Genomic DNA, 24,020 nt, shown 5'->3' with positions numbered 1-24,020 from the left:
ATCTGACGTCCAAAACGGCATCATCATTAGCTTTCGGGCCAAGGGTGGAATCATTTTCGAAACGGCTAAGTTTGTAAAATGCTCGTGTGCCGCCGTGGATAAAGCATACCGTGCATGACTAAATGACGCTATCCAAAACCAGTGCCGAAGCAACTGTGGTGCATCGAGGACCGTAGACGACATGGGTGTTCGACGGCTGCGGAGATGTGCACGGGCGAATAGACGTGCAACTGTTGAGCAACTGATCGGCCAGATGAACCAAGGGTATACTAACAGTGTCTTCTCAACGACCGTTCAGCGAACGTTGCTGCGTATGGGAATTCGCAGCAGGCGCCTAGTTTGTGCACCCATGCTGACTGCTGTTCATCGGCGACGAAGGCTTGAAATTACATGCAAGTATCGCAACTGGACATCCACTGAGTGTCGATATCTGGCCTTATCAGATGAATCACGTTTTGTCCTTCATCGGACATGTCCGTTGGCGTTTACGTCTGAAAGCAAACACGCTGCAACAATCGCCGAAATGTTCCAGGCTGGACGAGGGAGCCTTACGGTCTGCGGAACGTTTTCGTGGCATTCTCTGGATGATGGTGTCATTCTGGAGGGCACAGTAGATCAAAACACGTATGCATATATATCCTTCTGGAATCCTTCTGGACCAAGTCAACCTGTATATGCAGTTCATTTTTCCTCGGTACGATGGAATCTACCAGCAGGACGATGCAACATGCCGCACAGCTCGCAATGTTCGTGAATGATTCAGAGAGCACCAGGATGAGTTTACCTTATTCCCCTGGTCACCAAACTCCCCGGATCTCGAGAATCTGTGGAAGCACCTCAATCGGGCTGTTCGCGCCATGGATCCTCAACCGCGAAGCCTAGAGTAACTGGAATGAGGAAGGCTCCACATCCATGTTGGCACTTTTCAGAACGTTCCCTAAACGCAACAGTAGAAAGCACTGCATGTTTTATGTGCATATAAATTAAAGATATGCCCTAGTGAAATCACTGGTTCTTTTGAAAATAAAGATTGTTTCCTCCTATACGTAAATTAAAATTTACTCCATGTTTCTGTCTTCATTCATCCCTTATGATATCAGAAGAATGTTATTCAAAAAGAGGAAAGACGTTATTCCACCGGGCTCTATTTTGAAATATTTTACTCATCACTGTTAATTTAGGACATTCAGGTGCATTTAAAAACCTAACAACACATCATCGTGAAAACAAAGTTACAACATAGCAGCCACGGCACTACACTGGAGCAGTGTTTCTCGCAAACATGGTAATTACCTATAACAAATGGGAATACAAAAATGGTTCAAAGGCTCTGAGCACTATGGGACTTAACTTCTAAGCTCATCAGTCCCCTAGAACTTTGAACTACTTAAACCTAACTAATCTAAGGACATCACACACATCCATGCCCGAGGCAGGATTCGAATCTGCGACCGTAGCGGTCAAGCGGTTCCAGACTGTAGCACCTTGAACTGCTCAGCCACCCCGGCCGGTAATGTGGATACAACGTCATAGTCCTATCATACAAAAAAATAGCGTGCCACGTGTAACTGTACAGGGCACGGTCGTCAGAGTCAATCATCTAAAATATAAAGTGCACTAAGCAATAAATGTTGCGAGAGCAGTAAAATTACCACGCTATTAACACGTCACATCTAACCAGAAGCAACAAGAACAAATATTGTGATGCATAGATACAAATCATTGATATACACACTTGTTTTTGGAACTGACACATGCGTACAAGTGTTCGCGGAAAAACTAGAACTGTCAGTAAAAGAGTGATAATATAAAGATCTTACAGTACTATCGACACATACTTTCGAAGTTCATCTGGCATACATCATGCACGGTATATTTTTGGTTATGTCCTTTGACGACAACGCTGGGCAGAATTGCGCATGGTACACGATTTTTATATGACGGTACGAGGACAACGCACCCATAGCTGTGATGACTAATTACTGTGTTTGTAAAAACACTACGTCCAGCGTAGTTATATAGCTTTTATGGCAAAAGTGATCCATAGTATTAAAATTAACAAGAAGAAAATGATGTTACTGGAACACGTTGTACTGTTTATCGAATCCCAGTTTTTAACTAAGGCTTCTGTTGTGGTTGGCAGGAGAGCCAACACCGTGTTACTAGAGGAGGCCGAAAGGCACGCGATTTAGCTCACGCACGCTGGCGTGAGGTCAGGAACAGGACAAGGAAATTAGAATTTAGAAAAGACGGACGTAGCTGGTGGAATACTTAACTTTAATCCATTAATGACGAACGTCGGTATCGACGGTACATAATTCAGAATATTAATAGTAACTGATAATGGCGTCTTGCTAGGTCGCAGCAAATAACGTAGCTGAAGGCTATGCTAACTATCGTCTCGGCAAATGAGAGAGTAGAAGTCAGTGAACCATCGCTAGCAAAGTCGGCTGTACAACTGGGGTGAGTGTTAGGAAGTCTCTCTAGACCTGCCGTGTGACGGCGCTCGGTCTGCAATCACTGATAGTGGCGACACGCAGGTCCGACGTATACTGCCGACCGCGGCCGATTTAAAAGCTATCACCTAGCAAGTGTGGTGTCTGGCGGTGACACCACAGCTTCTGTGTCAGTATGCAGGAATGGTGGGTACTCCCACGCATAATTCTGATATATGTTTATTGGGCTGCTATGTTATTGTGTATAATCCCAGAATTTCCTTGACCCTGATAAACTGGGCCCTCTTGTCCTTCATGACTATTTTATTGTTTAGGTCTTCTGTGTCTATATTCGTTTTTCTTGTTCATTTCTCGTGTCAGAATTTTTACTCAAGTTCACAACATTTATCAGGCATTTTAGCAGTAGTAAGAACCTAACTAACTATGAATGAAGTATAACATTAGGTTGTTGTTATTTCAGGCACATGAGTGAGTCTCTGGACATTTCGGCTGTTACTAAATGCTGTAGAGCACCATTAAATATGACGGTTCTCGGATGATGTGGCAACGGCCTTGCGGCAGTGAATACACCGGTTCACGTGAGATCACCGAAGTTAAGCGCTGTCGGGCGTGGTCGGCACTTGAATGGGTGACCATCCAGACCGCCATGCTCTGTTGCCATTTTTCGGGGTGCACTCAGCCTCGTGATGCCAATTGAGGAGCTACTCGACCGATTAGTAGCGGCTTCGGCCAAGAATACCATCATAACGACCGGGAGAATGACACGGCGGTCGAATGGTCCCGCTAGGCCACTCGTGGCCTGAAGACGAAGTGCTCGGATGAAGGTCGATTTCAGATTGAAGCCAGTGTCTTATGATGATAATTTCGTCTGAACTGCTGGTACACTCATGAGAAGACTAAAAAAATATTAACCGTGATTAGCCTTTCAAAGGTTTTTCTAAAATCAGAGAGACACATGATAATGCTATCTGTTCTTGGCCAGCTTCGGGTCATCTGTTAATTTTATTGAAGCAGAGGTTGTGTTACATTCGCAAAACCTTGAGTAATATTTAATTTTAATTCACGTAATTAAATTATTCTCTTTCGCCGTAACGAATACAAATCGAGTTCTGAAAGGTGATCGCAACCCCACGTTAACACACGGTAGCGAAAACTGGAAGGTAAACCCATAAGACAAGAGGAAATTAGAAGCTGCTGAGATGAGATTCTTAATGCGTGATTAAGACACCTTTGGTGTAAGATGATGCTTATAACAAAGAACCAGATAGTATCCAATGAACGAGTAGTTGTGTACGTCTTGAGCGTGTCACAATGAATAAGTGTTTCGTGGTAATGCAAAGAAGCGGTATGAAGTGTGACTACCGTAAAAAGTCAGTACTACAAAGCGAATGGAAGTCCTAGATTTGGTGGATGCATTCTGGGGAAGCAAATTGTTTCAATAAAATAAATTACATAGTGCTATCCGTTCCAGAATGTTTCTCTAGTGTTTGGAGGATTTACGAAGTAGAAACGAGAAAGAAGTCGAAGAATTCAGCGACACGCTTCTAGAACTGGAAGAGACCATTATATACCGCACTAATGTATAACAGAAATGTTGATAGAACTTAAATATTATCTCTGGAAGAACGGTGACGTAGTGGTCACGAAACCCCATTGGATAACTTTAGAGAATCTGTATTCGAAGAAGACTTCTTCAGTCATTATACTGCCAGAAACCGTACGAGGGCTATTTTTTTGTCACGCTCCGCTCGATGTTGAAATTAAAATCACTGAATATTCGATGTAGACTCGTGCAGATGTGTTCCACAGTGTCTCTAGCATGCCAGTGGTTCGCTTCACGTCGCACTCTTCACTTCTCAGCACACAGAGAGCACGTACAGATGGTAAGAACAATTGTCCCCCGCCAAGTGCGAAGTGCGAGCTGTCACCATGTTTCTTCATGCTGATGTGTTCCGCCTGATTTCATGTAGCCCACATAACGGAACTGTCCCGAGTGACAGCAGGGTGTGGCAGTGGTGCAGGTACTTTCGAGCAGGACGTACAGACGTTTACGATGCAGACGGTCAGCAAAGGAAGCGAGTGTCAGTCGATGGTCTTGTTCAGTGAGTGGATCAGGCGATTTGAGAAAATCTTGTACGAAGGGCATTGCAGAACAGGCATTGTCTTCTTCATGACAATACTCGGCCGCATAAAGGAGCTGCAAAAAAGACACTCCTGCAGCGTTTGAGCTGGGTAGTATTTGGTCACCAAACGTACAGCGTGGACCTGACTTTCTCTGATTTTCATCTCTTTGCTCACATGGCACAGAACGAGCTGCAGGCCAGCGTAGAGAATTGGTGAGGGTATTGGAAATTTGGTACTGCGCTACGACAAATATCAAAGTTAGAGCGGTGACAGAGCAGAGAAGTAGATGTAAGGTTTAGCTAAATGTTACAAATGAAACATTTGTGGTTTTCGCTTTGCTTTCCATCTCGTGACCGATCGGACCTTGAAGAGGGGAAAAAAAGAGAAAGAAATATTTGCTCTCGTATATCTCGCGTAGGGAACATGGAAATAAGATAACAGAGATTAGTGCGCGTACAGAGGCAGACGGACAGTCGTTTTTCCTTCGCTCAGTACACGAAAATGTGATATCTTCGGCCTTGCACTGTACAGTGCCTTGCGGTGCATGATGTAAATCTAGATTATTCTTCACACTTTGGTATAAATTTTTCGTATTGTTCGTTGTAGTTTGTCACTATAACACGCTTGTTTCTTAATGTAAGATACACTACCGGCCATTAAAATTGCTACACCAACAAGAAATGCAGATGATAAACGGGTATTCAAAGGACAAATATATTATACTAGAACTGGCATGTGATTACATTTTCACGCAGTTTAGGTGCTTAGATCCTGAGAAATCAGTACCCAGAAGAACCACCTATGGCCGTAATAACGGCCTTGATAAGCCTGGACATTGAGTCAAACAGAGCTTGGATGGCGTGTACAGGTATAGCTGCCCATGAAGCTTCAACACGATACTACAGTTCATCAAGAGTGGTGACTGGCGTATTGTGACGAGCCAGTTGCTCGGTCACCATTGACCAGAAGTTTTCAATTGGAGAGTTATCTGGAGAATGTACTGGCCAGGGCAGCAGTCGTACATTTTCAGTTTCCAGAAAGGCCCGTGCAGGACCTGCAACATGCGGTCGTGCATTATCCTGCTGAAATATACGGCTTCGCAGGAAATCGAATGTAGAGCCACGGGTCGTAACACATTTGAAATGTAACGTTCACTGTCCAAAGTGCCGTCAATGCCAACAAGATGTGGCCGAGACGTGTAACAAATGGCACCCCATACCATTACTCAGGGCGATACGCCAGTACGGTGATGACGAATACACGCTTCCAATGTGCGTTCACCCCGATGTCGCCAAACACGGATGCGACCATCATGATGCTGTAAACAGAACCTGGATTCATCCGAAAAAAGGACGTTTTGCCATTCGTGCACCCAGGTTCGTCGTTGAGTACACCATCGCAGGCGCTCCTGCCTGTGATGCAGCGTCAAGGGTACCCGCAGCAATGTTCTCCGAGCTGATAGTCCATGCTGCTGCAAACGACGTCGAACTGTTCGTGCAGATGGTTGTTGTCTTGCAATCGTCCCCATCTGTTGACTCAGGTATCGAGACGTGGCTTTACGATAAGATGGCTGTCATCTCGACTGCTAGTGATACGAGGCCGTTGGGATCCAGCACGGCGTTTCGTATTACACTCCTGAACCCTCCGATTCCATATTCTGCTAACAGTCATTGGATCTAGACTAACGCTAGCAGCAATGTCGCGATACGATAAACCGCAATCGCGATTGGCTACAATCCAGCGTTTATCGAAGTCGGAAACGTATTGGTACGCATTTTTCCTCCTTACACGAGGCATCACAACAACGTTTCACAAGACAACGCCGGTCAAGTGCTGTTTGTGTATTAGAAATCGGTTGGAAACTTTCCTTGTGTCAGCACGTTGTAGGTGTCGCCACCGGAGCCAACCTCGTGTGAATGCTCTGAAAAGCTAATCATTTGCATATCACAGCATCTTTTTGCTGTCGGCTAAATCTCGCGTCTGTAGCACGTTATCTTCTTGGTGTAGCGATTTTAATGGCCAGTAGTTTAGCAATTAAAAGCAAATCATGCAGTTGTTTGTATGAGACTCTGGTGAAAAATATAGCTTTCAAAGCAATGACAGTACTGTGTGTTGGAGCACTGCATGTGTGGCCGACCACCGTGAACGGAAATCCTCCTCCATGACTCGCTTTTAACACGACTCCGCTTCACTCAGCTAGCAACTTCTCCTGTCATCTGCGTGTGGGTAAGCACTTGCCCATAGTGGTTCCATACCACTCCATACCACGCGGCTAAGTAAAAACGAATCTTGTCTACGACAAAAAGCAGCGCTAATAGGTAGGTCATGACCATCGTACGCACTGAAACTTTGCACCCATCGAGGCAGCCCACGCAGGTGTGTTATTAGGCGAGCTAGTACCGGTCATCTGTTAATTCTGCCAAACCGAGTGACCCTCTCTGGCGCCGCAGACGAGTGAAAATCACGTGGAACGCCCGCGCGCCTGCAGTGTTGTACTGCGGAAGGACGGTTAGCGGCGTGCTGTTAGAAGCGCAGCGAGCGGCTGCCTACCTGGGGCGGCGGCGGCCTGGGGGACGTGGGCGGCGGCGTTGGCGGCGGCGGCAGCCAGCGGCAGCGGCAGCGACAGCGTCAGCGGGCTGCAGCTGCGGCCCGGCGGGCTGGGCGCGCACCCCGCCTCCCACGGCGCCGGGCACGCCGCCCCGCCGCCCATCGGCGTCTCACCTGCGTAACAGCCCAAGTCCCTCTCTGTACCCATCTATACCGACAAGAGTAACTCTGTTTTTGGACACGTTCCATCTTGAGCAAACGTAATTTTTGTTCTTCTACACAGATATGTATCGCTGAAGTTACAGCATCACCATCAGGCTTCTTATTTTCTTTCTGTTAAATAAGAAAAAAATTGTAACTTGAAACTTCCTGGCAGATTAAAACTGTGTGCCCGACCGTCCTCACAGCTTTAATTCCGCCAGTATCTGGGAGGTAGGAGACGAGATATTGGCAGAAGTAAAGCTGTGAGGACGGGGCGTGAGTCGTGCTTGGGTAGCTCAGTTGGTGCCGGCACGGTAGCTCAGCGTGTTCGGTCAGAGGGTTAGCTACTCTCTGTAATAAAAAAATCTGAGTTAATGGATCAACAACGCACTGAAACGGGTGTCTTTCGATGTCCGCGCCGAGCAGATACAACGAACTAAAATGAACAAAATGAGATTTAAAAAAAATAATTGTGGAGCACTTGCCCGCGAAAGGCAAAGGTCCCGAGTTCGAGTCTCGGTCCGGCGCACAGTTTTAATCTGCCAGCAAGTTTGATATCAGCGCACACTAAGCTGCAGAGTAAAAATCTCATTCAAGAAATATGTACTTTACTATGTACTTACAGAATATGAGTTTTTAAGAAACGTATTCATAGATTTGAGAGCAGACAAAATTTTAATATGCACCCTGTTAACACAAGGTGTGGTTTACATGCCTTGTAGTAATTTGCGTCACAGGTATAGATGGAAAATAAATCATTTTACGAGTATTTTATGGCTTAATTCGGCGTTATTTATCGCCACATTCGGTTTATCTTTTGCCAACAAATTGTGTTATTTTTGCAAATTATTTAATACTTTTTCCAAATTTGGTGTACTTTTTGACAAATTCTGTGATTTTTTGCCAAATTTGGTGTTATTTTTTGCCAAATTTGTTGTCGTTTTCTGCCAAATACATTGATTGCTACTATTTTGCCTAATATTTGGTTTACCTTTCGACAAAATTTGTTTGACGTTTAAAGTTGTAGTATTTTTTGAATAATTTCGTTTTAATTTTTGGCTAAATTCGATGTTATCTACTTTCTATGATTTAAATCCTTTTTCTTCCCAAATTCGGTGCTATTTTTGGCCAAATTCGTTGCTATTTGTTGCCAAATTCGGGGTTATTTTCTTGCCGAATAGCGTGTTATTTACTTTGCCAGATTCGATATAAATTAATTACCAGACTCGGTCTTACTTTTTTGCCAAATTTTTTTGTTAATTTTGGTCAAACTCGGAGTTTTTATGCCAAATTTGGTGCTTTCTTGTCAAATTCGGTGTATTTTTTGCCAAATCGAAGTTGTTTGACAAATTTTGTTTTTTTTTTCAAAGTAGGTGTTATTTTTTGTCTCATTCTGTGTTTATTTGCCACATTTGTTGTCATTTTTTGTTATGATTGGTGTTTTTTGCCAAATCAGGAGTTACTTTTTTTACCAAATTCGACGTTATTTTTGCAAAATTTGGTGTTATTTTTTGCTAATTTTAGAGTCAGTTTTTGCGAAATTCGGTACTTTTTATTTTTCCAATTATCCAGTTTTTGTCAAATTCAGTTTTCTCTGTGAAATTCGATGTTTTTTTTGTCAAATTCCGTTTTATTTCTACTAATTTCGGTGCTATTTTCTTCGCCACATCGAAGTTTGTTGGAAGTCAGAATGCAGTTTAACATCCAGTCACTAGCAGTTACTATACGAATATTAGTAAACTGCCATACACGATTAATAGTATTTTATATGTTAAAATTACAAACTTTGGGATACAGCGTAAAAATCTCCGATTTCACGTTATTTCACGAGAAATCGTCATTTTTTGGCTTTTTTTCGCTCGAAATTTTGCTAATCACAGTTATAGGTGCTTTTCTTTCACAATTTATCATGTGCAACCATAGACAATGTAACGCATTAAGTTACATCGAAAATTTACGACTGGAAATGTTACACTGTTATTCCCTATGAAAGATTCTCTCTCTCTCTCTCTCTCTCTCTCTCTGTGTGTGTGTGTGTGTGTGTGTGATTGAGTGTGTGACTGCAGACAGACAGACACACACACACACACACACACACACACACATGCACACACACTTAACCTTTCCCATAGAATGAAATAATATCGCAGCAGTCTAACTTCGTGGCCGAGCGGTTCTAGGCGCTACAGTCTGGAACCGCGCGACCGCTACGGTCGCAGGTTCGAATCCTGCCTCGGGCATGGGTGTGTGTGATGTCCTTAGGTTTGTTAGGTTTAAGTCGTTCTAAGATCTAGGGGACTGATGACCTCACAAGTTAAGTCCCATAGTGCTCAGAGCCATTTGAACCATTTAGTCTAACTTCCTTTGTCGTTAATTTCAGATGTAATTAAGTTTCTACGTTACTTTCTCTATGGTTCCAGATGACAGATTGTCAAAGTAAAACACCTATAACGCGAAATACAAGAAGTTCCGCAAAGCAAAGCATTTGCTAAGAAGGTACATGTAAAAGAAAACTGTGTGATTTCAAATCCATGAATACTTTTCTTAATAATTAAAATTGTATTTGCAGAGATAGTAAAGATAATTTTTCCTTCATTTATTAGAAAGGATATAAAAAACCCACAGATAACACCGTAATTTCAATGAAACATGTCTGGGTAAAAAGAAGGAAAAATCGTTTGCTCAAGATGGAAGCTATGCAAAAGGAAGTTTATTTGAAGCAAACACGGACACAAAAATGAACTTCAACCTCAAGATAGGTATATACAAGGAACAGTATCTTTCTTTCAGCTGCATATATTATGGAACTTATTAATCTCAGATATGGAGCCACTACTGTTGTTTGTTGTTAGGTTGGTCTCAGGATGGGCTTAATAAACTTTAATTGCACTTGGGTGGGGGCGTTTCAGTTAACGAAACAATAAAGGAATAAAATGCGTCACCGCGCGGGATTAGCCGAGCGGTCTCAGGCGCTGCAGTCATGGACTGTGCGGCTAGTCCCGGCGGAGGTTCGTATTCTTCCTCGGGCATGGGTGTGCGTGTGTTTGTCCTTAGGATATTTTAGATTAAGTAGTGTGTAAGCTTAGGGACTGATGGCCTTAGTTGTTAAGTCCCATAAGATTTCACACACATTTTTAACATTTTGAATAAAATGCGTCGTTGCAGGAATGTAAATACGGCGCTTTATAATTTGTTGTTTTTCACAAATGGATTTGTTTGGTTCGTAATTAACTGATTTCCGCATCCCTTTAGAAAAGGGTAGGTTTTCGCAGGTTCTAGTTATTACTCTGAGGAAATGGAACATTGACGAGCAGACTCTACAAGCATGATTTGGTGCGTGTCGTACCCACGCACTACACAGCAGCCAGTTGGTGCGACAAGGCTCGTGCGACAGAATGTCTGTGTTGTTGGGTCTGACTGCGGCAGTGGATGCACCGTCAAATAATTTAGACTACACATAAAACAAGTAGAAGGAATAGCGGATGCCAGATTGAGGTCCAAAGGAAGAATCTTACGGAAATATAGCTCATCGACGAAAGATGTGACTTACAAAACGCTCGTTCAACCAATTCTTGAGTGGTGTTCATCAGTCTGCGACCTTTACCAAGACAAGAAAAAGAGATAGATAAAATCCGAGGAAGAGCGGAATGAAAGCGTTTCGGAGATGCTCAACAAACATTGGTGCCAGAAGCTACAAGAGAGGCACTATACATCATGGAGAGGTTTACTTCTGAAAATTCGAGGACATACGTTCCGAGAAGAATCGGGCAACATATTACTCCCCAAACCCCATCTCCCCCATACTTCTCGCGAAATTATTATTGTTATTTTTTGGTCATCAGTCTACTGACTGGTTTGATGCGGCCCGCCATGAATTCTTTTCCTGTGCTAAACTCTTCATCTCAGAGTAGCACTTGCAACCTACGTCCTCAATTATTTGCTTGACGTATTCCAATCTCTGTCTTCCTCTACAGTTTTTGCCGTCTACAGCTCCCTCTAGTACCATGGAAGTCATTCCCTCATGTCTTAGCAGATATCCTATCATCCTGTCCCTTCTCCTTATCAGTGTTTTCCACATATTCCTTTCCTCTCCGATTCTACGTAGAACCTCCTCATTCCTTACCTTATCAGTCCACCTAATTTCCAACATTCGTCTATAGCATCACATCTCAAATGCTTCTATTCTGTTCCGGTTTTCCCACAGTCCATGTTTCATTACCATACAATGCTTTACTCCAGACGTACATCCTCAGAAATTTCTTCCTCAAATTAAGGCCGCTATTTGATATTAGTAGACATCTCTTGGAAAGAAATGCCTTTTTTGCCATAGCGAGTCTGCTTTTGATGTCTTCCTTGCTCCGTCCGTCATTGGTTATTTACTGCCTAGGTAGCAGAATTCCTTAACTTCATTGACTTCGTGACCATCAATCCTGATGTTAAGTTTCTTGCAGTTCTCATTTCTACTACTTCTCACTACCTTCGTCTTTCTCCGTATTTCCTCTCCAACCATACTGTGTACTCATTAGACTGTTCATTCCGTTCAGCAGATCATTTAATTCTTCTTCACTTTCACTCAGGATAGCAATGTCATCAGCGAATCGTATCATTGATATCCTTTCACCTTGTATTTAATTCCACTCCTGAACCTTTCTTTTATTTCCATCATTGCTTCCTCGATGTACAGATTGAAGAGTAGGGGCGAAAGGCTACAGCCTTGTCTTACACCCTTCTTAATACGAGCACTTCGTTCGTGATCGTCCACTCTTATTATTCCCTCTTGGTTGTTGTACATATTGTATATGACCCGTCTCTCCCTATAGCTTACCCCTACTTTTTTTCAGAATCTCGAACTTCTTGCACCATTTTATATTGTCGAACGCTTTTTCCAGGTTGACAAATCCTATGAACGTGTCTTGATTTTTCTTTGGCCTTGCTTCCATTATTAGCCGTAACGTCAGAATTGCCTCTCTGGTGCCTTTACTTTTCCTGAAGCCAAACTGATCGTCACCTAGCGCATTCTCAATTTTCTTTTCCATTCTTCTTTATATTATTCTTGTAAGCAGCTTCGATGCATGAGCTGTTAACCTGATTGTGCGATAATTCTCGCACTTGTCAGCTCTTGCTGTCTTCGGAATTGCGTGGATGATGCTTTTCCGAAAGTCAGATGGTATGTCGCCAGAGTCATATATTCTACACAACAACGTTAATAGTCGTTTTGTTGCCACTTCCCCTAATGATTTTAGAAATTCTGATGGAATGTTATCTATCCTTTCTGCCTTATTTGACTGTAAGTCCTCCAAAGCTCTTTTAAATTCCGATTCTAATACTGGATCCCCTGTCTCTTCTAAATCGACTCCTGTTTCTTCTTCTAGCACATCAGACAAATCTTCCCCCTCATAGAGTCTTTCAATGTATTCTTTCCACCTATCTGCTCTCTCCTCTGCATTTAACAGTGGAATTCCCGTTGCACTCTTAATGTTACCACCGTTGCTTATTACGAGGGGAAGATATGATAAATTGGAGCTTATACGGAGCTTTACCGACTGTCATTCTTCTCACGCACCATTCGCAAACAGCAGAGAGGGAAATAGAAAGTGGTGCCATAAGCATTCTCCCCCACACACCGCAAAGTACAGATGTAGATGTAGATGCAGGTAGACACCGGATGTGGCCCGCTGACGATCGTCAATGACACATAAACGTTCCAGTCACATTATTGTGCTGTGCGGGGTACCCGTGCGGTCTTGGGCGCCTTACCACGGTTCGAGCAGCTGCCCCCGTCGGAGGTTCGAGTCATCCCTGAGGCATGGGTGTGTGTGTTGTCGTTAGCGTAAGTTAGTTTAAGTTAGATTAAGCCTAGAGACCGATGACGTTAGCAGTTTAGTCCCATACGAACTTACCACAAATGTGTGTGTGTGTGAGGGGGGGGGGGAGGGGGGAGGGGAAACTGGAAACATTACAGTCGTTGTAATGTAAAAACGGATCGATTTATCTGACATTCAAAAGGGCACGATCATTGCCTTTCGGGCCAAAGGTGGAAGTATTTCAGAAATGGCTGGGTTAGTAAACAGTTCACACGCCACCTCGGGTAAAGTATACCGTGCTTAGCAAAATGGTGCTATCGTAAATCGGCACCGAGGCAAGTGTGATGCACCACATATCACACATCACATTGGTGAACGACAGCTGCGGAGACGTCTAGTCGCCAATAGACGTGCAACCGTTGAGCAACGGACCGCCTAGATAAACCAGCGGGCTACCAGTGGAGTCCCTTAAACGACCGTTTAGCGAACGTTGCTGCGTATGGACCTGCGCAGTAGGTGCCTAGTTCGTATACCCATGCTGAGTGCTGTTCATCGGCGACGTTAGAACGCAACTGGACGCCCAATGTGTAGCAACAGGTGGCCATTGCAAATGAATCACGTTATATGCTCCATCATACAGATGGCTGTCGGCTTGTGTCCCGTAAAACATCTGAGAATAAACACCCTGCAACCATTCTTGGACAGGTCCAGACCGGAGGAGGGAGCGTCACGGTCTACAGAATGTTTCGAGGCATTCCCTCGGTGATCTAGTCATCCTGGAAGTCACAATGGTTCAACAAGAGTATGACTCTGTCCCGGGGGCAATATTACTCTCAACATGCAGTTTGTTTTTCGCTGACATAATGGCATCTTTCAGCAGGACAATGCAACGTGTCCCGCAGGTCGCAGTTACGTACATGGTCCGAAGACCATCAGGATGAGTTTACTGTACTCCCCTGGCTACCAGACTCTCAGGATTTAAACCCAATCGAGGACTGTCGGACCACCCCATTCGGGTATACGTGCCATGAATCCTCAACCGAGTAACCTAGCGCAGGCGCCCACAGCACTGGAGTCGTCATAGCCCCACATCCCTGTGGGTACCTTCCAGAACCTGACTGGCTCTCTTCCTGCGCGTCTCTCACCGTTTAGCGCTGCAAAACGTGTTTATTCACGCTTGTGATAGGTTGTCTCATTAATGTGACTTCGTAGTGTGAAAGTTAGGTCTAAGGTAACCTCCCACAAACTGTGTATTGCACCATATCCGAGACCTTACAGTGGAGAGCCAATTATGAAGTTAAGTAGTGAAGAGTCTCTCATGTAGCAATGAAGAGTTCCTCATGAAGACTAACAGCCAAGCACTCCATACCATGAACTCCTAGAACTCAGAAAAAATTTTGCTGGAGCCATACCCTTACACCTCACTGGCTATTTCGGATTATGTGCCTCGTCAGTCGAATTTATTTCTATAATTATGGAAATACGATTTTTCCTCGAGCAGACACAAATTCTTCTTGCTCATGTTTCGATGAAGTTTCAGCATCATTAATAGGTTCGTTTATTTTCTGTCAAATAACACGTACAGTAATTTTGCATAGTAAGGTATACACTCTTGAGATTATGGTTTTTACAGTTTTAACATTATTAACAGACAAAAGAACTATCTCAGCCTCTTATACTGAAGTTTATGTGACTGTCTCACATTTGGACCACAGCTGATATTTTGTTACATTTAGTCATCTGCAATGAATCAGGATTTTTTAATATTATGTTACGTATCCTGACTAGCTGCAGCTAAGAAACTGAACTAAATATCAGCCATAATGCAAATGTGAGTCAGCAACATAAACATCGCTATTTTTTCTGTTGATGACAATAGTATTAATGTAAACTAAAATGAAACTATATTATAAACGACGTTTGTATCTGATAGGCGTTATTACGTGGATCGCTGACTGTGTATGACCACAGAGACAAAGATATTGCTTCTGGTCTGATACTATAGTGTTGGAGTAAGAGAGTGCTAGGCGCACAGCAATGAATATCTGTCTGTGAGCTAGAGAGGATGGAGTAGGAAGTTTTGTGGTGTGCTCTGTGAAGCTACCAGGTGTTAGATTAATACAGAAATTATGAGAACATGGAAGCAGAAGTCTTCACACAACCAAGGCAAAGATGTTAAATAATTATGACTTTCTTTTTGCCAGTGCTTTGGTATAGATGAGTTGGCTGATGATTTGTAACTGTTAAGTAACCACAGAAAGTACGTAAACTGATTTGATGAAAAGGCTAGTTAGATATTTCCCTTTTATAATGTTTCTACGATTTGTTAACACAGGTGTATGTAGTTTCATGATTTGTATTTTTTTAGTGAGGTTTGGTAATCATTACTGAATAGATCTCATTGCTTCTGGTTCCATTAGTTAATATGATGTAATTTTCCGAGTAATGTAATTTCAATTGTCAGATGTTATTGAAAAGCCAAACTTAACTTGGAATATATTTTCACTAAAAACTATGTGTTAGTAATTCAGTACAATCAGTACTGCATCCCTGTTCATGTCATATGTTTTTCAAACACATTGAATTTTCTCTCAAACACTTTCATTCATAGGCCAAAAGGATTTCATGTGCATTTGGTAGTACTACGGCCAGCATTACACACCACTGAGCCAGTACCTAGTCTATATATAATGAGAGGCCAGAATACAACGCGTTCCACCGTTGCTGCTTTGGATGCAAGACAATTCAAATTATTTGTTCCCTGCACAGGAACCAAAGCCATCATTTTTGAACAGGGGAAGGGGATTCAGTGCCTAAGGGGCTGAATGTTTTTTTGCAGTGACTGTATTTCTTTCTTGGTATTGGGAGTTGCACTGCCAAATCAAGTCGTATAAGTTTTTGCTAACAATAATACAGAGTAAGCACACCACCTGCAGGTACAACACGCTACTCGATAACTCCAGAGTTGTATGCATTCCCAGTTCAGACATTTATTCAAAGTATTACAAAAAGACTTTTAAAGAGCATTACACCTTCATTTTATGTAAAGCAACGAACAAATCTTAAAGAACCTTACACTTTAAAGAAAGTTACATATTTGTTATGTGCACACGCGCTCACTTAAGTATTACAAAAAAGACATATTTAAGGAACGTTACAATATTTCGTTATCTCAGATACTGTATATATTATCCGCTAAATTTGTTTATCTGTTGTCTAGCAGAAAATAAGTCAACCAGTTGACTACGATGAAGCTTCCACAAAAGAAGTTTGGGTGTTGAATAAGAAGGATTTGTTTACTCAATGCATGAACGTCTCTCCATAATAATACACACATCAAAAAAAGTTTTGCATCACATCGGTTCCGAGAGTTCCGGGACCAGTATAGCAAATTGGAATAGAGATCAACATAAAAATCATTTCCGCCCTTTTTATTGCTCATGAAAACCCCACATTCCATGTTGTACTACTGTATAGCGAGACCTTCAGAGATGGTGCTCCATATTTCTGTACACACCGGTACCTCTAACACCAAATAGCACGTCCTCTTGCATTGATGCATGCCTGTATTCACCGTAGCATACTGTCCACAAGTTCATCAAGGCACTATTGGTCCAGATTGTCCACTCATCAACGACGATTCGGCGTAGATCCCTCAGAGTGGTTGGTGGATCACGTCGTCCATAAACAGCCCTCTTCAATCTATCCCAGACATGTTCGATAGGGTTCATATTTGGAGAACATGCTGGCCACTCTAGGTGAGCGATGTCGTTATACTGAAGGGAATCATTCACAAGATGTGCACGATGGGGGCGCGAATTGTCGTCCATGAAGACGAATGCCTCGCCAATATGCTGCCGATATGGTTGCACTATCGGTCGAGCGATTCCATTCACTTATCGTACAGCCATTACGGCACCTTCCATGAGCACCAGCGGCGTACTCGGCCCCACATAACGCCATACGCAAACATCAGGGAACCTCCTCCTTGCTGTACTCGCTGGACAGTGTGTCTAAGGCTCTCAGCCTGACCGTGTTGCTTCCACACACGTCTCCGACGATTGCCTGATTGAAGGCATATGCGACACTCATTGGTGAAGAGAACGTGATGCCAATCCTGAGTGGTCCATTCGGCATGTTGTTGGTCCCATTTGCGCTGCGCCGCATGGTGTCGTGGTTGCAAAGATGGACGAACCTTGCCATGAACGTCGGGAGTGACGTTGCGCATCATGCAGCCTACTGTGCACAGTTTGAGTCTTAAGACGACGTCCTGTGCCTGCACGAAAAGCATTTATTCAACATGGTGGCGTTGCTATCAGGGTTCCTCCGAGTCATAGTCCGTAGGCAGCGGTCATGCACTGCAGTAGTAGCCCTTGCGCGGCCTGAGCGAGGCATATCATCTACAGTTCCTGTCTCTCTGTATCTCCTCCATGTCCGAACCACATCGCTTTGATTCACTTTGAGACGCCTAGACACTTCTCTTGTTGAGAGCCCTTCCTGGCACAAAGTAACAATGTGGTCGTGATCGAACCTCGGTATTGACCGTCTAGACATAGTTGACCTACAGACAACACGAGCCGTGTACCTCCTTCCTGATGGAATGACTGGAACTGATCGACTGTCGGACCCCCTCCGTCTAATAGCCGCTGCACATGCATGGTTCTTTACATCTTTGGGCGGGTTTAGTGACATCTCTGAACAGTCAAAGGGACTGTGTGTCAACGGCTGTCCGCAGGAGTTCTGGGAACCGGGGTGATGCAAAACTTTTTTTGATGTGTGTGTATTAGCAAGCAAATATTGACAAAAAGATGAGGTCCCGCCAAGTGATATTTATTTGGTAAGATCATTAGTTGCTGTCCCATAACATCATCTTTTACCACACCAAAAGTTCCGTTTCGTAGCATTCCTGCGGTATCTCGAATTAATTTAGTGTCTCCGGTATCTCAGAAACTCTGTGATATGCTGGGATGTTAATCACTCAGCTGTTTTTGGCGGTCCCCATTTCACTCATGTCATCAACAGAGCAACAATAAGCCTTGTGTTTTCTCTCTTAGACCAGTATCTACACTTTCACTTTGCTTGATGTGGTACTGTCCAGCAGGTCCACTGCCTCTACTTAGTTCTTTTTTTTCCCAGATCCAGGTAGCTAGAGGTTCCGACGTCATAAAAGCAGTGCGAGAGGTAGTCGTACAGTTTCAATTATTACATCAGTAAAATAAAGTCACGTAATTACAACTTTGTTTGCTTCCAAGTGCATGCCTGCACCGCTGCTAAAAGCGGAGATTCCAGGACAACATTATGTTAGCACGCCGCTACAGCAGCCAATACATACACAGAGGTGCCAAAAGCATTGGGAGACCGATCGATACAATATCGAACCTCCTTTTACCCGCCGTAGTGCAGAAACTCCACGTGGCATGGAGTCAACAAGTCGTTGGGAGCTACTGCAGAAATACTGAGCCATGCTACCACCATAGATCTCCATAATTGCGAAAAGGTTGTTGGTGCAGGTTTTTGTGCACGATCAGACCTCCTGATTATGTCCTATAAATGATCGGTGGGGTTAACGTCGGGCGGTCTGAGTGGCAAAACCATTCCCTCGAATTGTCCAGAATGTTCTTCAAACCTGTCGCGAACAGTTGTGGCCCAGTGATATGGCACATTGTCATCCAAATAAATTCCATCGTTCTTTGAGAAAATAACGACAATGAATGGTTGCAAATTGTCTCAGAGTAGCCGAACATAACCATTTCCAGTCAATGATCGGTTCAAGTGGGCCAGAGGGCATAGCCCGCTCCAAGTAAACACAGCCCACACCATTTCGGAACACCACCAGTTTCTACGGAACCTTATTAACACCTTGCGTCCGTGGTTTCATGGGATCGCGCCACACTCGAACTCTACCAGCAGCTCTTACCAAAGTAGTCGGGACTCATCTGACTAGGACATCAGTCTGGGTTTCAAGCGGTATGCTCACAAGTCCTGGAAAGTCGCAGCGGACGAGGTCGTGCTGTTAACAAAGGCACTCGCGTCAGTCGCCTGCTGCCATACCTCATTAACACCAAATGCCACCGCTATGTCCTAATGGATACGTTCATCATACTTCGCATAGTGATTTCTGCGGATATTACACGCAGCGTTCCTTTTCTGTTAGCAATGACAATTCTACGCAAACGCCGCAGCTCTCGGTGATTAAATGAAGGCCACAGCGTTGTTTGTGGCGAGAGCTAATGCCTGAAATGTGGTATTCTCGCTATACTGTGGATCTCGGAATATTGAATTCCCTAACGATTTCCGAAATGGAATGTCCCAAGCGTCTAGCGTCGTGTGGCCAAAATCAGGTCGGGAATCGTTTCCCGTGAATCAACTGAGTACAAATGACAGCTGCGCCTATGCACTGCCTTTTATACCTTGTGTGTTCGATACTACCACCATCTGTATATGTGCATCCCTTGACCTCTGTCACCTCAGCTAATAGGGGACTGCTCTTTCTAATAAAGCACGGTATCGTAGAATAATTCGTTTTCAGCAAAAGGATATGTTTGCAGCTATGTCAGGCCAAGCCAGACGACTAAACAAGCTATCTCGATTGGCTCGAGACAATTGAAACCATTTAATTCCGCTGTTGCCGAAAACGAATTAGTGCAAGGTGCTGTGGTTTATTAATGGGTGGCCTGCCATCGTATGATCTGGCTTTTCCACTACCAGTGTGGTACTGCAGCGTGGGAATTTCAGTGTTTACCTGATCCGCAGAGATATGACTCAAACAAATACAAAATTAATTGCGTAACTAAATTTTTCCGAGATGATAATTATGACGTTATGACTACAAAAAATGGTTCAAACGGCTCTGAGCACTATGGGACTTAACTCCTGAGGTCATTAGTCCCCTAGATTTAGAACTACGTAAACCTAACTAACCTAAGGACATCACACACATCCATGCCCGAGGCAGGATTCGAACCTACGACCGTAGCGGTAGCGGTTCCAGACTGTAGCGCCTAGAACGGCTAAGCCACTCCGGCCGGATTATGAATACACCTTGAAGGTACAACCATATGAACTGTTTTACGTTGGGGTTAGAATATAATGCTAGGCTAGTTAAAAGCATCGAAATCTGAGGTCTACAACTCTTTCTGCGAAGCTTTATGGCATATAATGCTGCTATAATATTGCTCTTCGATTTTTAATGTACGATTGTGGCAACTGACACAAGTAACTCACAATCTTATATTAAAAACATTGAAAATTTAATTTTTATGCAGCTCGTCTAGTAAATGCTAAAACTGAGAATTGTTACGGGACATGCAGCTTCGTAGAAACTGTTTTAACTGAAGCTTCGTTGTTTTAAACTAGGGATAATCATAGCTTTTCTGAAATGTTGACATACTAACCAAAGGAGAAACCTTAATGCCGCAATTGCACTACTTACTTGTTTCGTTCCTGTATTTAATATCTTCGTGTCATAGTATTTGTAGAGCAGCAAGTCATCTGCTATGTACAGTACCCTTTACTTGCTAGTGATTCGTGGAACAATGAATGTATTATATGTCCAGCCGACGTCGAGTCATTAAAGGCAAATTACAGATCCAGAACGGACAAGGATGGGGAATGAAATAGGCTATGGCCATATTTAATGTGCCTTCCCGGCTCTTGCTTGAAGTAAATTTTTGGAAACAATGGAAAACTCGTAAATCGGGATGACCGTTTATGATGTTTTTGTATGTCCATCCTTTTGGCAGGAGGTTTTTGGGACGACGGCCGTTTATTAGTGTGAGAACTCTCTTGCCCATGGTCATTTGTAGATCGTTGTTCCATGATGCAGTCGTTATTGGTCTTAGTCTGGGTTCTCTGTTCACGCTTGGACTCGTACGTGATAAGTACTTTGTACCTCACTTTAGAGCATTTTTCGATAAATGATTTATGCTGTCGTGTACGATGCTGTCATTGGCTTCCATTTAAATGTTTGGTGTGTTAGCCATAGAATTACAACTAGATATCTTTAAATGTATCTATTTCTTTCGCATGGAGTTACTTTAGTCGTATGGGACACATTCAGTGGTTATACACCCGTTTTCAAGTTTACATAATTATGCATTTACCATCACTCAGGTTCCGCTGGACAGAACTGTGTGTTGGCAGTGCTGTCGTCGTAACAGTGGATGTATGGTCAACTCGTAGACTGCTGTGACATGGTCATAGTCTTACAAGAAACAAAAGTATAGGATTTATTTACGATTCAGTTGTTGGCATGTTGTTGGGCTCCCCACTGGTCAATTGATAAAATGGTTTGTCTGTGAGACGATATGTATGGCCAGTGTGAGACGATATGTATGACCAGTATGGCTCTTTTGAAAATCGACTGCATGGAAATGATGATTTTTAGTTTTGAAGTTGTTCAAATACCAAGGTGTGCAATGTTTACACTACATTTATTCGTAAGTATGTGCAATTTAAATTTTATTGTATTTTTTTGCGTTTTCTTGGGTTTCATACATATGAATACTTTTAGAGTGGGTTTCTTGTCAGGAAGCTAGCTGACGTGAAAGTTGCTACCATTGGCCTCTAGTCAGGTGCTGTGCCCTAAAATTGTATCTAGATGTCTTCAAATGCCTCCTTCTCTATAACGTGGAATTACTTTAGTCATATCTGACACATTTAGTGATTATGTACCTGTCTTCAGTTTTTCGTGGATTTTCATTACCTTAAAATCCGCTACATAGGACTCGTGGCATTGCCAGTGTTTTTGTTGTAGTAATATATGTACTACCAACTTATAGACTGCTGTCACACGTCCAAAGTTTTACATTTGACAGACATATTACAATTACTTACGGTTTTATGACCGGCATTTTGCGTGGCCTCCTCGCGGTCAATTAATAATGTGGCTTGACTTTTACACGATTTGTACGACTGGTATTTTCATTTCAAAATTTTAGTTGCATGGATGTAATGGCTTTTGGTTACAATTTTGTAGAAAGATCTGGGTATGTACTGGTTACAGTGCATTTATTCATAACAGTACATTATTTCATTTCTCATTTATTTATTAGTGATCACCTATGTTTGACACATACGAGTACTTTCTGAGCGGCGTGCTAGTCAGAAGGTTTTTCTGATATTTCATGTATATACAGTGCATTGTCGAGTCATCCTTCATGATGCACTGCATCTTTGCGGGATACTTAGTGTCCCTGTGTGTGATTGTTTCATGGCAGTACGTGATACATACACTCCTGGAAATTGAAATAAGAACACCGTGAATTCATTGTCCCAGGAAGGGGAAATTTTATTGACACATTCCTGGGGTCAGATACATCACATGATCACACTGACAGAACCACAGGCACATAGACACAGGCAACAGAGCATGCACAATGTCGGCACTAGTACAGTGTATATCCACCTTTCGCACCAATGCAGGCTGCTATTCACCCATGGAGACGATCGTAGAGATGCTGGATGTAGTCCTGTGGAACGGCTTGCCATGCCATTTCCACCTGGCGCCTCAGTTGGACCAGTGTTCGTGCTGGACGTGCAGACCGCGTGAGACGACGCTTCATCCAGTCCCAAACATGCTCAATGGGGGACAGATCCGGAGATCTTGCTGGCCAGGGTAGTTGACTTACACCTTCTAGAGCACGTTGGATGGCACGGGATACATGCGGACGTGCATTGTCCTGTTGGAACAGCAAGTTCCCTTGCCGGTCTAGGAATGGTAGAACGATGGGTTCGATGACGGTTTGGATGTACCGTGCACTATTCAGTGTCCCCTCGACGATCACCAGAGGTGTACGGCCAGTGTAGGAGATCGCTCCCCACACCATGATGCCGGGTGTTGGCCCTGTGTGCCTCGGTCGTATGCAGTCCTGATCGTGGCGCTCACCTGCACGGCGCCAAACACGCATACGACCATCATTGGCACCAAGGCAGAAGCGACTCTCATCGCTGAAGACGACACGTCTCCATTCGTCCCTCAATTCACCTTGGTCGCGACACCACTGGAGGCGGGCTGCACGATGTTGGGGCGTGAGCGGAAGACGGCCTAACGGTGTGCGGGACCGTAGGCCAGCTTCATGGAGACAGTTGCGAATGGTCCTCGCCGATACCCCAGGAGCAACAGTGTCCCTAATTTGCTGGGAAGTGGCGGTGCGGTCCCCTACGGCACTGTGTAGGATCCTACGGTCTTGGCGTGCATCCGTGCGTCGCTGCGGTCCGGTTCCAGGTCGACGGGCACGTGCACCTTCCGCCGACCACTGGCGACCACATCGATGTACTGTGGAGACCTCACGCCCCACGTGTTGAGCAATTCGGCGGTACGTCCACCCAGCCTCCCGCATGCCCACTATACGCCCTCGCTCAAAGTCCGTCAACTGCACATACAGTTCACGTCCACGCTGTCGCGGCATGCTACCAGTGTTAAAGACTGCGATGGAGCTCCGTATGCCACGGCAAACTGTCTGACACTGACGGCGGCGGTGCACAAATGCTGCGCAGCTAGCGCCATTCGACGGCCAACACCGCGGTTCCTGGTGTGTCCGCTGTGCCGTGCGTGTGATCATTGCTTGTACAGCCCTCTCGCAGTGTCCGGAGCAAGTATGGTGGGTCTGACACATCGGTGTCAATGTGTTCTTTTTTCCATTTCCAGGAGTGTAGATGCATTCGCACATGAATATTCTTCATCATGAACTGGTTCTTGGGTCGTTTTTGATTCGTTCTACATACGTTATGATCTGAGGTGGGTCTTATATTCGGTCCTCTAACACGACTTGAAAATTCATTTTATGTAAATGACATGATGTATGATCTTCAGCTGTAGAACATGGCATTGTATACTTTGACACGACGCATAGCTCATGTTCCTTCTCTTTACTTGTTTATGAGGTAT

At 43.9% G+C, this 24,020-nt stretch overlaps 1 protein-coding gene across 2 annotated transcripts in view; it reads right to left on the bottom strand.

The window, feature by feature from the left end:
* The window catches only part of LOC126282093 (heart- and neural crest derivatives-expressed protein 1-like), a 182,221-nt gene that overhangs the window by 90,745 nt on the left and 67,456 nt on the right, over positions 1–24,020 (bottom strand). Inside the window, exon 2 of one of the 2 annotated variants that reach the window (XM_049981550.1) lies at positions 7,131–7,301. The exons of the other annotated variant lie outside the window; for it this stretch is intronic. Coding sequence (XP_049837507.1) covers positions 7,131–7,301 — 171 coding nt within the window. The remainder of the gene's footprint in view (positions 1–7,130; positions 7,302–24,020) is intronic. 2 annotated transcript variants of the gene reach the window in all.

The sequence above is a fragment of the Schistocerca gregaria genome, chromosome 7 (genome assembly GCF_023897955.1).
Source record: "Schistocerca gregaria isolate iqSchGreg1 chromosome 7, iqSchGreg1.2, whole genome shotgun sequence".
Taxonomy (NCBI): Eukaryota; Metazoa; Arthropoda; class Insecta; order Orthoptera; family Acrididae; genus Schistocerca; species Schistocerca gregaria.
Note: the sequence above shows the minus strand (reverse complement) of the source record. Positions and strands in the feature narration are given on the sequence as shown.